Source organism: Haemaphysalis longicornis, unplaced genomic scaffold (assembly GCF_048455015.1).
Source record: "Haemaphysalis longicornis isolate Haplotype H1 unplaced genomic scaffold, Haemaphysalis longicornis Haplotype H1 scaffold_1, whole genome shotgun sequence".
Classification (NCBI taxonomy): Eukaryota; Metazoa; Arthropoda; class Arachnida; order Ixodida; family Ixodidae; genus Haemaphysalis; species Haemaphysalis longicornis.
Window position 1 is genome coordinate 368,610,476 of NW_027526203.1, and position 16,980 is coordinate 368,627,455.

The 16,980-nt window shown below is 49.1% G+C and overlaps 1 protein-coding gene across 1 annotated transcript in view; it reads left to right on the forward strand.

Moving 5' to 3' along the window:
* The first annotated feature begins 969 nt into the window (after window positions 1–969).
* LOC144155064 (uncharacterized) overlaps window positions 970–16,980 on the forward strand; it is a 134,351-nt gene continuing 118,340 nt past the window's right edge. Inside the window, exon 1 of the mRNA XM_077686297.1 lies at window positions 970–1,281. Within this exon, the coding sequence (XP_077542423.1) occupies window positions 1,104–1,281 (178 nt within the window). The 5' untranslated portion in view covers window positions 970–1,103. The remainder of the gene's footprint in view (window positions 1,282–16,980) is intronic.

A 16,980-nucleotide genomic window follows, 5' to 3' on the forward strand; every position in this document is an offset into this window, starting at 1 on the left:
ATCATACGCAACTATGAGTGACATGAATGCGTGATGTGTGCAAGATTACCAACTAGTGAGCGAAGTTTGTGACGTAAAATAGCTAAATTTCATTTGTAACGTGGTTAGTCGAGTATGTGCGGTGTTTTCTCAGTTCATTCCTCTTTCTACGTTCGAACAGCATCCAGTACAGATGCAAGGAATATTCCTCTTAAGTCTTTCCCCGTTCTTCAACGCACGCCTTTGGGTTTGACCTCTAAAAAATGAGCACACATCTCCAGAAGGCTGTTCACACGTAAGCTATCGTAAGAGCAGTGTGATTAGCCGGCGCCTCGGCTATCGTATCGCTTCTCGCGGGAAATCAACCGCACACACGAGCCGGCCAATCACACGCTGCTCTTGTGATATATTGGTTGTGCGAACAGAAGTCGAATCTGGGCTGGGGTGTTTTTTCGAGTGTGCGCGTCTCAAGTACTCACCAAACGCAAGGCAAGACGTTTTGGGATGGGTCGTTTGGAAGGCAAAACAATGTTTTCCCAGCCCTGTGTTTCGCTGCTTGCTCGCCCACGGCCACGTCACGGCGGCCCAGGTTGCCTGCACACACAACTTGTCCCAAGGTGAAAATTCGCCCCGCGCCCATTGTGCCTTCGCAGGCGCGTCCTTTGGGCATAACGAGTGGCATTGTGAGCGGATATTGCGGTAAATAGGGGCGGCGTGCGTTGGCCGCATGTTTCTTGAGTCAGAGTGGACGTTGACAAGGATGGTTTAGCGCCTTCCCGAGACGCAAAATGAGCCGTCAGACGGGAGCCGCGGCGACGCCCCTCCCCACGCCGGGGCCGGCCCCCGCTTTGCGCGCAGCCGGCCAGGTGTCGCTGGCTGCGGGCCTCGCGATTGGGCCCCCCGCGCCCGCCTCTGCGCGGGGCGTGTCCGGCGGCGAGGCGGGCCGTCCCGGCAGCTGGCGGCGGCCGCGGCGCCCTCGGCCGGCTGTCGGCGGCAGAGCCCGTTTCTGTTGCGGCCAGCGCGAACGCACCCGCGGCACGCTCTAATTAATTGCGGCAACCAGCGGCGGCCAGCGGGCCCGACGCGCTTGTGGGCCTGAAGGCGGTGGACCCGAGTTGAGCCCGATGCTGTTGTCTGTTGAGCGGGACGTGGTGATGATGCAAGAGGAGGCCGTCAAACCTCCGCCATCGACGGCCAGCAGCGGACTGCGCGCCACCGACTTCTCCATCGCCGCGATCATGGCGCGAGAGTCGCCCGGCCAGCCGACCAGCGCCTCGTGGCCCTCGGCAGCCGCCAGCTCCGGTGAGTGTCTCTTCGCTGCTGTCCCGCCGACGGCCGCTTTCACGGGTTCGCCGCCCCCCCGGCGGACCTTTGAAAACGGCCGCCACCGCGACCGGCCCCGGCGCGCATTGCGTACGTGGTTGCTGCTGCTGCTGCATGCGGCCGCCGCGGCGCGTGCAGGTGCTGCACACTGCCTGCTGCTGCTGCTGCTGCTCGCACTTACGCTGTGCACCGACGCCGCGTGCATCCCGTGTGCTGTGTTACATGTGTGCCGAACGTTTACGCCTCGTCCCGTGTCGACAACCGTGTTCCGGGCGAAGGTGAACGTACCGGCTCGTGACAGCAGCTCGCGTGTGACGTGCCTGCCTGCGTCCGCTCGTTGCTCGATGCCCGTGTCGCGCTGCTGTTTGCAAATACTGTGCCGCTGCGCTGCAGGCTGGCCGGGCCTGTTGAAAGAACGGTCCGGCAATGTTCGCGCCGATTCGAGGAGTGTTAATGGGCGACCCCTGTGGGGTTCGGACTCGGGGCTCAGTGGCAGTGTTGGCAACAGTGGGAATAGGACCCGGGGGTTCGACTCAGCTCAGCTGCAAAGCCAGGGAGCGGTAGCCTTCCGCCCTCCGAGTGGGTGCGGGCATCAGTCACGCGGCGTGGGTGGTCGTGGCCGGCCCGCACGTGGTCGCGGCATGAGGGAGACTTCGCACCCGCTAGCGCCACCTATGACAGCTACAGGCTTCTGAGAGGAGCCCTATCTATATCACCGCTAGCACAGGAGAACCACCGTCTGTTCTCAGCGTACTCTACGAAAGGGGTTCGACGTAAAAACACGCTTACCTGTCCGTGAATGCTATGCAGGGAGTAAATGTTTGTATTGGCTACAGCATGGGTCATGAAAGGTAAACCCATCAGCTCAGTGCACACCGATAAGGTGACAGTGCGCGAGTCGAGGACACAAACGTAAACCAGGACGTCTAAGGAACAAGCTTTTTGTCCAGCAAGGTCAGTGCACTGATTAAAAGTTCATCAGTCACTTGCGAACAGTCAAGTCCCAATAATGAACGACATGTTGTGAACAGCCTTAGGTTCTTCTTCAGTGTGCACGACTCCTTATAACCCTATACTTCCGCGCTCTAGTTGCCACATGGTTGTTTGGTAAAGGATGGCTCGTGCGAATTTACAGTAAACTCCCGTTGGTGCTAACTCGCTGAAACGCAATTCCTGATCATTTGGACGAGTGAACATATGTTTGCCGGGTCCAACAAGAAGGGAGAAAAAGCTCGCTTAGTAACGTGGACTTGATCGGACAACACTCCACTACAAAGTATTGTTTCTGGGATCTTCTCAAGCCTGGGACCAACTGAAGAGATAAAGATTGTACCGCGTGGTACTTGTACAGATTACATCTATAAAGGCACAGTGAACCTCCATACCAAAGAGGTACACTGTATCTGTGTGGAGTCGTGGTGTGGGTACGTTTTTACCCGTATAAGCATGACAGTGGATGGAATAGCGGTAGAAAGGTGAATTTAGTGAATATAAAATTATCATGTCCGCAGTCATGGAAGCAATTTTAAATGGGGGTGTTCAGAGTGGCTGCAGGATACACCGATTAAATGTGTGTGCTTCAAGGTAAACGGGAACATTCTGTACATCACGTACGATTGCAACGGGCTCTAATACCAGCTGCTTTTGCACGAGTCTTGGACCGCTTAGCGCATGCTTGTCTCACTAGACGTAACAGGACCAGTTCAACAGAAAGGGTGATATCACAACACACTTTTTTCCCGGCACTAACAACACAATCATCACCACGAATGCCAATATGTTTTCTGTTTCCTGTGCTAGCCGTTGCAACACTTTTACTGCGGCTACAGTGGCGTAAAGAATTTGTAGAGACTGTACAGCCTTGAAATATTGATTGCGGATGCAATTATGACGCGCCATGATATGCCTTCAGCGTCATTGTGTTTTAGTCTTGGTATTTTGAAATACGTGCAACCGCATTTGCACCACTGGCTTTGAGTGCTCTTGTATTGTGATATATTGAACAACAGTGACAATCAGAAGCGTGTACGGAACTTAGATAATGTGGCAAGGATTCGTTGCATCCTTGCAAGGTGTGGATGGTGTGGCGAGAAATTATTTGTTTTATTTCACAGATTGGGTTCGTGTGGGGTAGACGCGCATATTTGTTTCCGCTTTATCGCGTCGCTTGCCAAAGAGTGCAAAACAAGGGTGTCGTGCACTTTTTAGTTCTCCCACAAGGGTGTATATTCAGCAAAATGATTCGTTATAGTGCTTCGTTAGCTTCAGCTCGGTGGATTAGAATGTTCTTTTTTTTTTTTTCAAATCTCATACTGTTTCTTATGGCATGCCCCTTGTATAATTTCTCCCGGTTATCACGAGAAAGCTTTTCGGTGCGCATTCCGGATAGCTCAAAATATCACCTGCGAAAGTTAACAACAACAAAAAAAAAAAACACGCCTTAGTTTGGATGGGTATACAGGGGAAGCTTGAAATAGGGAGGCTTGGAATTGGGAGGCTTTCATTAGTTGCGAATTACCTTACATGGGTTGAGGAAACAACGGAGAGCGAAGGTTAATAATTGGACGAGAAAAAAGGAGCCATTTCACTCGCAGCAGGCAGGACTTGTATAAGGTTAAATTCTCCCCATGGTTTCAAGGACAGTTTTGTTAGTCACCTCCTTGATAGCTACTCCTTCCTTCATTTGTTACGGGTCTCCTTATCGCCGCCCTGTCTTTTTACGAACTGGAACTTCTTGCTTCCGTGCCCGATTTTGCCGTTGTGCTATTCCGGCAAAGTGGCTTGTGATTGGTTTCGCCTTCGTTCGGTAATGCATTGCGGCGAGCGGATTTCAAGTGCACATTCTTTTTGTACAACTAAATTTTCAGGCTAAGGAAAGCATCATTTAGCATTTTTAGACCCAAGTGATTGATGTATGTGCAGACAGATATTCGAATTCTGCTTGTGTACATAACAAACAAAGCCTGCTGAGGTGTCCTGTAGCAATTGAGCTTTGTAACTAATTATTGTTATTTTTTATTGGTTGCAAGCTTCCGTAGTTACGTTCCATTACGCAGCAAGCTTTTAGCCATGACGAATGTGTCCATGAGGTATTCGACCCATTTTTATGTGTTCGCGCCTTTTATCACAGAGCCTCCCCAGCAGTTTTTCTCAAAATGTCCACCGTAAGGATACGTCTCAGAATGTTTCGCAGAACGTTGAGTAACTTCTGGGTAGCTCATGGTCAAAAGGTGCTACCCTTATATAGTTTAGGCTGATAGCCCCCGTGTCTGTGGAACTTCGTACAACTATCTAGCTCCTTGCAAGAAGTCCCTTTCACTAAAGTTCGGGCTAAAATAGGTTTCATAACGCTCAGACACTCGAGAATAATGGGTCTTTAAAGATGTGTGATGAGTAGGGAAAGCTGCACCTGTGAAAAGTAAAATTGGGTATTGACAGGACAGAAGGCTACAGACGCCAGTGAGCAACTCCGGGCAGGCATAGAGCAGCACGGTCAGTTCAAAGCCAGAGTTCAAGCAAGCAAACACAGCAGCCAACTGAAGCAAAACAGCGCGAAAAAACGAAGGACGAGGGAGAAGGACGCGCTGTTTTGCTTCAGTTCATAATGCACCAACTGGCCCCACTTCAGACATTAATTCAGTTCAACAGCCAAATATCGCAATACAGTCAGGGGGTGTGTCATAGACGGCAACCAAACTGTGTACTATATATTCTTCGCAGGAAAAAAAACGAAAAAAAGCTCTGCATGCCAGTTTGGAATGTCCCCCCTCCCATTTCTCCCGGGGAATGAGGTCCGGAAAGATGCGGGATTTTGCGGGACCGTTCGCTGGCAAAGAGGCATAATTCCGCGGTTTTATATAGTTTTATGGTGGCCTGCTAATAAGTAATAGCCCTAGCAAGTGGAAGAAAAATGCATCATGCATCACAACACCAAGAGAACATGCTGTTGCTGCTTCAAGCGTATGGGTGCTCATATACTCACACACTGCACACACCAATACGACGCAACTGGCAAGATCGATCAGCCCTTACTATGCCCATATATGGGCATAGATTGGCATAGCACATAGGGATCGACCAAGAATGGGCGTGTCACGTGCTGTGGAATGTCGACTCATTCGCTTGCTTGTTTGCTTGTTATTCGAATTTCATGCACTCAACCCTCTTCTTACTGGAATGTGGACTGCCTTTTTCTTTTTTAGCACGGTTATTGCATGCGCGACGCTCTGGGAATGTGCGGCCTGTCTATATATGCAATGATAATTTCGGCATTTCAATTATCTCGACACACCGCTTAACTCGAAAGATTTTTTTTTTTTCGGGACATGAAAACTTGAAGTGTGTGTAGCACAATAGGTGGCAATCACATTTGTGCTGCAACGGCCCGAGGCCATTAGGTAACCGTTGGTAATGGCAGCGCCGTTAACAAAAGCTCACTGTGGAACACATTTGCACACATGCATTTGTTTGCTGCGGCGGTTCCAGTCTGTTTTACTCTGAAAGGCGTGGTATATTTCAGTGGCACAAAACGAGTCGTGTAAATAGAATTATGGACCCCGGAGGAATTGTGCACTTTCGGTGCAGGGGAGGTAATGTGCACGTCAAGTGGTCTGTGTGCATACATGCCGGCGGTTCGTCCTACTCAATACACCAAATGATGCCAGCCCATAAGTTTACCTTTTCAAAACAAAATCGGTTTGGTCATGTTCATATTTGTGGAGTTCTCATCTCTTTTGACGCTGTCCTTACTTTTTCTCACGTCATTTTGTACCTGTAGGTCGGAGAGGGAGGTGAGGGATACAGATAATGTAGAAAAAGGAAACAAAGCTGGGATAAATTGTCTCTCATGACGAGCAGGAGCTCGCTTTTCTATGTTAGGAGCGCAATCAGACAACCGTGGCCGAGTAGAGATGTAAGTAAAGACATATCAGTAGAGGGTGTACCTCAGTCTGAACCTCCTTTCTTTCCATTTTTGTGAAAGTCGATCTTGTAGCGCGTTGTGAGTTGTAAATAGTTCGTAAGAACGCGGTAAAAGACAGAAAATTGCCGGAGCTTTCTGTCCCCCCACCCCCTGCATAGTCGTCTGCAGCGAAGTTGTGGGCTCATTTGTACACCTTATACAGTGGAATTTCGGTAATTCGAACCCGAAGGAGACCGAAAATTTGTTCGAATCAAACAGGTTTCCGTGTAAAGTAAGCTCATTAAATACACATACGTGGATGGGACCAGAGCATCAGTTCGAATAAACCGGAAGTTTGAATTAAGCGTATTCAAAAATTAACAAGATTTGACTACAATTTTTTTTTGTTTCATTGTTTACGTTCGGTAGTGTCACCCGCCACGGTGGTTCAGGGGCTAAGGCGCTGCGCTGCTGAGTGCGAGGACGCGGGTTCGATTCCAGGCCGCGGCGGCCGCTTTTATGATGGAGGCGAAAAGTAAAAACGCCAGTGTGTACGAGAATTCGGCGCACGTTAAAGATGCCCAGGTGGTCAAAATTAACCCGGAGCCCTACACTACGGTGCGCCTCATCGCCTTCGTTGCGTCGGCGCGTTAAACCCTAGAATCAATCAATCACGTTCGGTAGTGTCGGAGTGTTTACATGCCAGCGTACGCAGTGGGTAACAGCTGTTTCAAATTTTCTTTACACTTGGTTGGTTTTCGAGTGTTCCGAGGAATCATATACGGGTTCTCGTATTGGGGAACGATGAGGTTAATGAAGTTTTCACCTGACAGAAGCTGTGCAGATGTGCTAAATACAGCGAGGCGATACGATACATTTTAGGTGCGGAGTACCTTAGGACTGTACAATGTCCGTCCGCGTCCGTGCGCATAGCATTTAGAATCGCAAAAAAACCACACAGGCACCGGCAGGATTCGAGCCTGTGTCTGGTAGACCAGACAGAGTTAGTGTCAGTCGTCTTACCCATTGGGGTATACGACCGTGAGTTAGTACCCGAGAGTCAAACGGCTTACTCTCTCGCCTGTAACGGTGCGGAGTACCTTAGGACCTCCTAATGTCCGTCCGCGTCCATCCGTGCGCACACCACCATCAAGTGAAAATCGAGCGAAATTCGATGTGAGCCGTGAGTTGCAGTTTCATTTAGGGAATAATCAAGGTGCAACTCACGGCTCAAATCGAATGATGGTCGGGGCGCAAATCGGATGTCACTCAAGGCGGAACTTGGATGTCATTTTGAGTTCCCGTACTCCGCACCCTCGCCATCATCCGCGGAGTGGAGATGCTGCCATTTTTAGACTATAATTGAACAAATAACGGACAACATATCTCGAGAGCCCGTACAAATGCAATTAAAAAGAAATAACAATAATGGCTTGTCGGAAATTGGCTGACTATGAAGGTATTCTCCCCTTCTTTCGTGGCCAGCCCAGAACGCTATATCTCCGGCACTGGCTCAGCGCAGCAGATAACTAATCTATTTTTAAAAGCAACTGCTTTCGTTCTGTTCACATGTTCTTCAAAGCGGTTTCGAATACTTTTATCGCTGTAAGGAAACTGACCTATAAAGCCTGAAACGAAGCCCGCCAATGGCTGCGACATTTCCTGTGACGTCGGGCAGCAGAGGTTGCCCGGAGTTTCAAGCATGCTAGAAAGGGACTAAAATCCTGTAAGCGAATTTCTGTGTTCTTTGATATGTGCGCGGGGTCTTAATACTCATTAGCTCAGGTATTTCTTGGTTACGTAATCTAATAACCGCATGTGTCCATGCACCATGCTCAAACGGTGTTTTAGGGCCCCTTTAACAAAAACCGCTGGTGTACGCGGACGCAAGACAAACAACGCAAGGCCGGGGCAGGACAGCCTGTTTTGCAAATTCGAATTGCACCCACCTGCCCACTCACCCTCATCGCCAGGTACGCGGACGTGCGGGCCTATATTTATCGAGTAAGTGCGCACACTACATAGGCGCACGAGGAACACGCATAGAACAAGTTGAAAGTGGCGTTGTCAACAGCTTGCCCGTACAGGCACCGCCCCACGCACTCCCCCGCGGAAAATGCAAAACCTGCCCAAAGCCGTAAATATACGCCCACGCACTCCACGCTGTCGTCCGGATAGCGGCATGTGTACGCGTTTTGCGCTCTTTATACCTTTACGCGGCAGCCTTTGTGGAACCGGGGCTTATAATAAGGACTGCACAGTTTTTCTATAACAATTACCAACAAGCCCTTGCCACACTTCATCGCTCTCAGATTCGCTCTCGTGTCTCTGCCACACGTTGAGACCACATGGGCCTTTCCGCGGTTCAAATTACGCCGCGAGGGTACACCGTTTAACCACTGCAGGAGAGGCGTCCGTGCAGTGCTGAACACGAAAACAACAATCTCCTTACAGCTCGAACTGTCAGTACACATTGCCTAAATCCTTTTGGGGGAGCAATGTGGACGTAATACCCCTGTCACACGAGCACTTTCAATCGCGATTCAGTCGATCCGGATCGGGCGCTGGTGCACGGCAGATTCAATCGCGATCGAGCCCAATCGCGCTCGGAACTCAATCCAGGTTCCCCAAGCGCGATCGAACGAAAGCGGCGATACTCTCGTCCCCGCTGAGTAATGGCACAGAAGGTGACAACTTCAACTAACGCCACAAATTGTGTCAAATAACTTGACCTAAATAAGCGTGCAGTAACATTGACATAGTTACGTATACCTATACGATCGCGCGAAGTTTCCAGGCGCCGGCCGCGAAGTACATTTTTAGCGCCATCTGGCGTACATGAGTGCAACCGGTGCAACTTCTCGATCAGGATTGAAACGTGTCGTGTAGCAGCAGCGGTGCGTCGAGCGCGCTCGAAAACTTCAATCGCGCTTCGCTTCAATCCGAATTGAAAGTGCCCGTGTGGCAGGGGTATACAACGCACGCACGCACACCCCTCCACACACACGCACGCACGCTCAAACGCGTTTAGCGGGCATAGCTATCGCATATAGCTATCATACCAAAAACATCGCTATCACACACAAAAAAAAAATAGAGAAAGAGAGAAAAGCACGGCAAGAGTGCCTCGTCTACAGCATGCTGGTGGCGACGGGAGGTGGCTATATGGCACCCGGGTTGTTCATGCGGGTCGGAGGATTGCAGAGAAAGCCTGGGATGAAGTCAGAATGCGTGCACTGGAAGGTTCCAGACGTTGGAGGCGTTAACTAATGACGTGGATCAAAACAAGAGATGTGCTCTACGGCCGTGCGCAACCTCTAATCGCTTTTGCGCGTGTTACCGCCTCTAAACAGTGGGCTATCTAACCGCGAAGTACAGAAGTGCGGGCACGGCTGAAAAGTCCTCTGCACTCAGCTGGCCGCGCTGCAGTATTTCAGAGGGGGGGGAAATTAGTCACAGGGCTGCAGGTGACACGTCGGGTTACGTCCACCCGTCACGCTGTCGCTCCGTGAGTTACGCCTGTGAATCTCCGCAGCAAAGCCGCTTTTACCTATTGCGCCTTCCTGACGCTCAAAAGTGTGCCGACGGCTGAACTGGAAAGGCGATGACGACACAGCTGCAAGTGGGGGGGAAAAACATAGCCTATGCCGACGCTATAGCCCCTCCGTCTAACGACGACGACGACGGTTAAAACGCGAAGCGCTCTTGCGCGCGAAAATCAAATGGCGAAGTGCCAAAGTCAAAGCCGGTGGAATCAAAGTCAAAGCGTCAACGATCAAAGTGAAAAAAAAAAAAAAAAACACCTGAGAGCCAAAGTCCAAGCTCAGACGACAGCAAACGAATTCCTCACAAGAAAGATGGGCGCACCCCCTCCCCCTCTCTATCACACACACACATCGTCGACGTTAGACCATCGTCTGCGTTCAAAATCCGAACTGGTGAAGTCCAAAGCCAACGCCCGCCAAATGAACTCCAAGAAAATGCTAAGCGACTCAAATATAATGATGGCCCTATCAGGTATACGTCGGTAATAACGCGAGGGACCCAGGTTTGACGCCGACCACGGAAGCGTTTTTTTTTTTTTTTCTTGTTTCATCATCTTCATATCACTGCGTAAGGTTGGCCTTCCTGCTGTTAGTTTTGGTTACGACGCCGTCATCAGTGAGATTAAGAAAGCTTCGCTTTAAAAAGGAGGCGGGGGAGGAAACTCGGATTCATCTCCGGAGCGAAGATCCCGTCAGGACAGCGCGCGTATCGGAAGGCTACCTGCAGTCCTCACGCGTATACCGCCGTTGCCATCTTGGTATCAAAGACACCAAGTGTGGTAAGCACCTCCGCCTCGCTGGTGTTGTGCATAAGTGTACTTACGTGTGCTTTCTTCCAGAATGCAGCACTGCTGAGCGCACGTGGAGATGTCTTATGGTTAAGAGAATATTAAAAACAAACGGCGCCGCGGGTTTTACATTGATTTTCAGACCTGTCTGCCTTTTCTGGTATGGCGCGAAACTAATAAGGGGGGCCAAGGGAGTCGTTAATTATTCAGTATTTCGTACAATATCGCATTCGCTCAGCCCCGTGCAGCTGTTGCGTGCCAAAGTGAGCGGCGCCGTCCCGGGCCCTTGTTTCCGCTCGTGGAGGCTTCAAGGGGCTGAATGAATTTGGGCCGCCGGCTGCTGAACACGCGACCGGTGAAAAGGGCCTCCTGGCGCTCCTGCGAATGATGATGGACGGCCGGTCCGATAAAAAGGCCCGATAAAGGAGGCGCGGTAGAATGGCCGCGATGCAGCGATAAACACGGTTGCGATTGGCGATGGGGACTACGTCACGACAGACGCGCAGGCCGGGAGGCGGGAGGAACAGCCACTATTCGCGGAGCATGCCCCCGTAATTGTTACAGCTGCTTCTCTCGAGCCCTGCTGCTTTCGTTCTTTTTCTCTTTCTTTTCCTTTTCATTTTTTTTTCTTTTTTTTTTGCTGAGATGACGGCGGCATCTTGTAGACCTATTTGAGACCGGTTGCAGTTCTCGTTGTGCCAACGCGGTGCCATAATAGGGCACTCAAAGACAAACGAAACAGCAAAAATTAACACAATTTTAAGGTGCTAACATTTAAAAAGTTAGCTCCTTTAGAAGGGTCAACACCTTTTTTCCCTCGTATAGTATAGCCCATTTTCGCTTCCTTAAAAACGGGAATTCTAAACAAACACGCTACCAAGTGTAACGGAATAAAATGCCTCTTTTTCCTGCGCTGTGATTTTACGCTGTGCTACATGTGCGTGATAGGGGGGGGGGGGGCGTAATAAAAGCAATGGGAATTGCGAATAGTAGATTGTCACTACCCTGAAACATTGGCATGCGCGTCAAAGTGGAGCGTGCTTCTTTACAAGCATCTCAGTGCACTTCCTGCTGCCTCCAGGAGCAGCTGCGGACTTTGCTTTAATGTTTGATGCAACGAGGTCTCAAACCGTAAAATTGTTTCTGGAGGCTAAGGATTAATTGAGACTCGCGCGGTGATATTTAGCACGCGCCGAAATCTCGAATACACGAAAAGTCGGGACGTTCGTTTTCCACCTCCTTTAGTAAAAGCTGTCCCTTTCACTTTTGTGCCCTACAAGGTTAACCCGTCTGAACGATCGTTTTGGACATATGTGCAACCATGCAGTGCGCTATAGATTACGTCTAAGTTTCTTGTGTGCACGAAATTTCAAAAAAGTATGCACGGTAATTGGCTCCGCCATGAACTGTACATGCAGCTCAAAGGGGCCCTAGAACGCAGCTGAATAAAACCTTTCTCGCTTTTCTCCTGGTTTGAAGCACTGTGAAAGCCGCAGCTGTCAGCAGCATATAGTGGCCTGATTGGCTCAGTGCACGGGGCCTCTGCTCATATTTTTAGATTTTCGCGCTTTTTATTTACCACACTCTCCTTTATTAGCTTAGAAGCGATTGTCAAATAGTTTTTTTTTTATCTATCAGTAAGCAAGCCGGCTTATAAGAGCGACACACTCTGTGACAACAGACTGGGCAAAAAAGAAAAAAAAAAAAAAAGAAAAGGATGCCCGTAATTTGGAACAGGCTGCAAAGGAGCAACGGTCTTTTCACAGGGCATTACTTTTTTCTTGCGCGTAAATGGCCAATACCTGGCTCGGATGTTTCGTAGTCACGTAATATAATAACTGGTCGCGTTCATAAACCACATTTTGAAAGCGCCGTGGATACTTAAAAAAAAAATGTGTCCTTCAAAAGCGGACCAGTGGCTCACGAAGCTTTCGGACGCTTTCTTATTCATTTGCATTTCAATGAGACACAAATAGTACATGACGTGTGGTTACTTTAGAAGGTCTTCTGCACCTGGCACGCTGCTTATGTGGCTATGATGACACACTATATAAGCTTTTGGGAATTTTCTTCCGAGGAAAATCAGCAGGTCGCAGCCTCTAGCCTCAGCTCAATAATGGAGAAGCTGCCGATAAACAGGCTCATCGCCATCATCAGTTTATCTATGCCCTCGGCAGAATGAATTCGCTTCACTAAAGACCTCCAAGCGCATCTGTCCTGCGCTGCCCGAGTACATTCCTTGCCTCGGAATTTTCTTATTTCGTCCCTGCGTCGAGTTAATGGTCTTCCCTGTAATGGTCTTCCCTATACTAGTCCCGTCTCCCGGTAGCCAATCTGTTATTCCGGTAGCCCACCGGTTGTCGTCTCACTACATGGCCGGCCCAAGTCCACTTCTCTTTCTTAATCTGAGCTGTGATATCTTCTGATCCAAGAGGCTCGTTTCCGGTCATCCTTTGCTCCTGTCATCTTTAGTTCCGTCGCTCGCTGTCGTGACCTAACTTTTATTTCTGTCCCGTAAGTCATCACCGGCAGTACGCATTATAGCTCGCTGCATTTACGCCAGCCCATACCACTTCTGCGCCGGTCTTCTTTCTTGTGGTTTTGTACAGGTAGTTTGTCCAAGATCGTTATATGTATTCATCCACCCATTTCGTTACCTTTCCCAAGGGAGAGACTTGCTGCATGCATTTTTTTTTTACCTTGCTTCCGATTCCTTTGCATTTACGGAATTTCCGGAGTACAGCTCTTGAAGCATTCTTTGCAAGTGTCCTCCGGACTCAGCAAGCAAGGCAATATTGTTCGCAAGTTTCAAGAGGTTGAAATGTACTCCATTTACTTGCTTGCCTGGCTTCCCCCAGTCGGGCTTCCTGTTTAATTCTTCCATACAGGCTGTAAATAATTTTGGCGTGATAGTGTCCCCCGTCTCACGCACCCTTCCTGGTAGAGAAATTTTCACTCTTCTGCTAAGAAAACATCCCCCCCCGTGTATCTTTTGTATCTCTCCATCATGAGTCTCATGTAAGTCTCCCTTATTCCTATGTCTTTTCATCAAATGAGGCAAAAGATATGCGTCGCTTTTTTGTGTGTGCGACATCAGTACTTGAGAAGTACTGGGAGATTGCTACTGGAAGAACTGAGTGTTCTTTTTTTTTTTTTTTAAGGCATCAGTGCTTTCCGACTTGGCTATTTTCTCAAGTACTGTATTTGCGTCACAGGGTGGCCCCGGGAACGCAGGGCCAGTGACCCTGAGCCGGACCAAAATCCCGAGCCTCCCGGCAAGCCCACTGCTATATCTTGCGCGGTGTGTTCTCACGATGTTCATCGGCGTATCGGTCGCGGACAGATAGGCGTACAAAACCGTTCGACTCTTATCGGCGCCTGGCGCCAGACATCACAATGCGCTGTGGCTGCAAAGCTTTCCAATTCCCGCCACGCTCGCCTTACCAGAAACGGTCGTTTCGTAACACGAGGCTGTTGTGAGCGCTGCAATCGAGCTTCGTTGAAACATGTGCAACGCCCACTGTGTCTCCACAGTGTAACATACTGTGTATACAGTCAGCCTAGAGCAGCTTGATAAACTAACACAGTGACCGTACACTTTCGAAAGAAGGTCGTTTACAGAGTAAGTGGGATCAGCAAGCTGGTTTCAACCTCTGTTGGCTTAACAAATGATGAACGCCCTTGAGGGTGTACGTTCTTAGTTTTCATGGTCGAACTGCGTTGCCTAGCAATTTCGTATGCTACTCCTCGTTGTGCAGTCGAGCCAGCTCAACCTCTTCTTTCATACAGGCTCATCATCCGAGGCCTCTAATCATCGCACAACCCTATAAGTGCTGCGCAAATGGTTTATGTTTGCAGCGCAAGAAATTATTAATTTGCCGCGGTGTTATGCACAAATTGCAGTCTCGTGCATTTGTGTACAAACCACCAGTCTTAGGTATAACTAGTTTAAACGTTCCATTAAATCACAAGTGCACGTACAATAGGGAATTCATAGGTTTAAGAAAGGCGAAAAAAATGGTGATGAGATAATGCCCGCCCTTTTGAACGTTCGTTTCTCCAAAACCCCAGTTTTCTCCCCTTATTCTGATTAGGGTGACCAACCGTCCCGCATTGAGAGTTATTATGCCGCGTCCTGCAAGGAGTTTAAAATGGGCGCCAAATATGTCCATTTCTGAATTTCGTTTACAATCCATTGGATCGCAACTAGCCCAACCGTAGGGTGGGCATGGCAAGTCGCGAATTGGGGGGTGAAAAATTACGTAACACCAAAAGTTGGTCAAGTGAGACTGGAAAACCATGGCGCATCAGTGCGAACTGAGCGAGAGCAACGAAGCAACAGCCGAATGTTGCATCTTTAGTCTGCTATCCTGGATAGTCGGGTCTGGTTGGCTTCATTCCTAAGTTATACTGCGTGACACTCTGCACGTGCGTAACCCAACGCCCTGCTAATCCCTCAGTCGCTTTTGTGGCTGCTTGGGCAGGCGGAAAAGCGTACATCAACTTACGGAGAAAGAATAGTGTTGAAAATATCATCGGGAGGGAGAGAGAGGAGAAACGTTACTTGTTGTAAAACTGCGCAAGGTTCCCTGCGTCAGTTTCCACGGGTGCAGCTATCACGCCGGGGTCGTGCGATCCGCGGCGCAGAACTTTAGGGAGAGATAGTCAGGGCCCCCTCATGACGAGGGTGAGGTAATGCGGGTGATTTTGGGCTGTAGGCGCTCGCGCTCCGACGGGATGGATGGGCATGCGAATTGGAGGTGTTGGAGTGGGGCAGATGAGGTGGTGCATATGTTCACGCATTATGGTAGAGTTGGGGGTGTATAATGCCAGCTGTAGTCTCGGAGTTTGGAGGGACTGAGTTCGTAGTCTGCGGTATGTGGTGGCCTGCTGGAGCGTGCGTGAGGCATGTGGGAGTAAAACAATTTTTCACAGTATAGTTTTCCATGCGCTTTATTGTAACCTCGGCACGCTTATTGAGACGATAAAAATGTTCTTGCCACAAAGGGCCCTGTAGCGATAGGATATCCAACGCCTCCTCATTGTGCGGCGCAGGATTGCTCTCTGTGTTGTACAGCCAAGATTAAATCGCTGTTCGTCTTCGCAATCCGACTTCACCGAAGCACATGCATGATAAGTGTGTACACTGATCGGTGGTGAAAAGGCGGTGGAAACGTAGAGGTACATTCAATTCCCGTGACTTTATGAGAAAACCCAGTTTCTTTTCGGCATGTGTATTATCTGTGTGTCTTCACTCCTGAAGGGCAATGTGTACCACTATAGTTCTGACTCGTGTGTATTGTTTTTACTCGTAGATTCCTTTTTTATAAACACTGAAGCAAAATATGCTCACAGCACGAATTTACGATGATGACTTTATTAGGCTCGCCAAACACCATGAATAATAGTATGCACTTCTCACTAAATGTAACCTTAAACTAACCCGTTCTTTGGCCCGCCGAGTTCATTCTGTGCTGCCCCTCCCTATCAGATTTTCTTAACTCGTGTATCGGGTTAGCTCTCTGTCTTTGAATCATTCCTATGGGTACATTCTTACTACTCATGCGTTCCAGACGCCAACCAGGGGCGTAGCCAGGGGGATGTTTCGGTGACAGAACACCCCCCGAAATTTATGCATTCAGAAAAATGACTTAGATATTTTTCGGGAGACCAGCGCAGTCTCTCTTTCTTTTTATTTTTTTTAAATTTTCCAGTGGCATATATAACGCCCCCGAAATATATTTCTGGCTATACTCCACTGCTGCCAACGTCTATATATATTGGCTCCAACGTCTTGGTCACCTCCACTGCTTTATTTTAGATTGAACTATCCGTCTTTTGTCCGCGCTGATCCTTCCATATACTCTAGTGTGACGCTTAACTTCCGTAGCTGTTCGACCTGCCCGAAGATTTGCTTTGAAACACCCGGCGAGATCCTGAAGTTGCTGCTCGAACAACGGTTGCACGGATATATTGCATTTAGGGCAATCCAATAAAAAATAGTCATTAAGTCATTAAGTCAATGGTCAATGGTCATTAAGGGTAACAGAGTGGATCCCTAGAGAAGGCAAGCGTTGCAGGGGGCGGCAGAAAGTTAGATGGGCGGATGAGATCAAGAAGTTTGCGGGGATAAATTGGTCGCAGTTAGCGCAGGACCGGGGTAATTGGAAATTAATGGGAGAGGCCTTTGCCCTGCAGTGGGCGTAGATAGACTGCTGCTGCTGCTGCTGCTGCTGCTGCTGCTGCTGCTGCTGCTGCTGCTGATGATGATGATGATGATGATGAATAAAAACAGTATAGAAAAACTGCCCTGAGTACCGAACAAACTATAAAGTGTCTGGCATCGTTAAAAAATTACAAAACGGTGGAAGGGGCAGCGAGAGCAGGCTAATAACAAGACGTCAATTCACCATCTGCACTTGTATAGCATTATCAGTAAAATGTT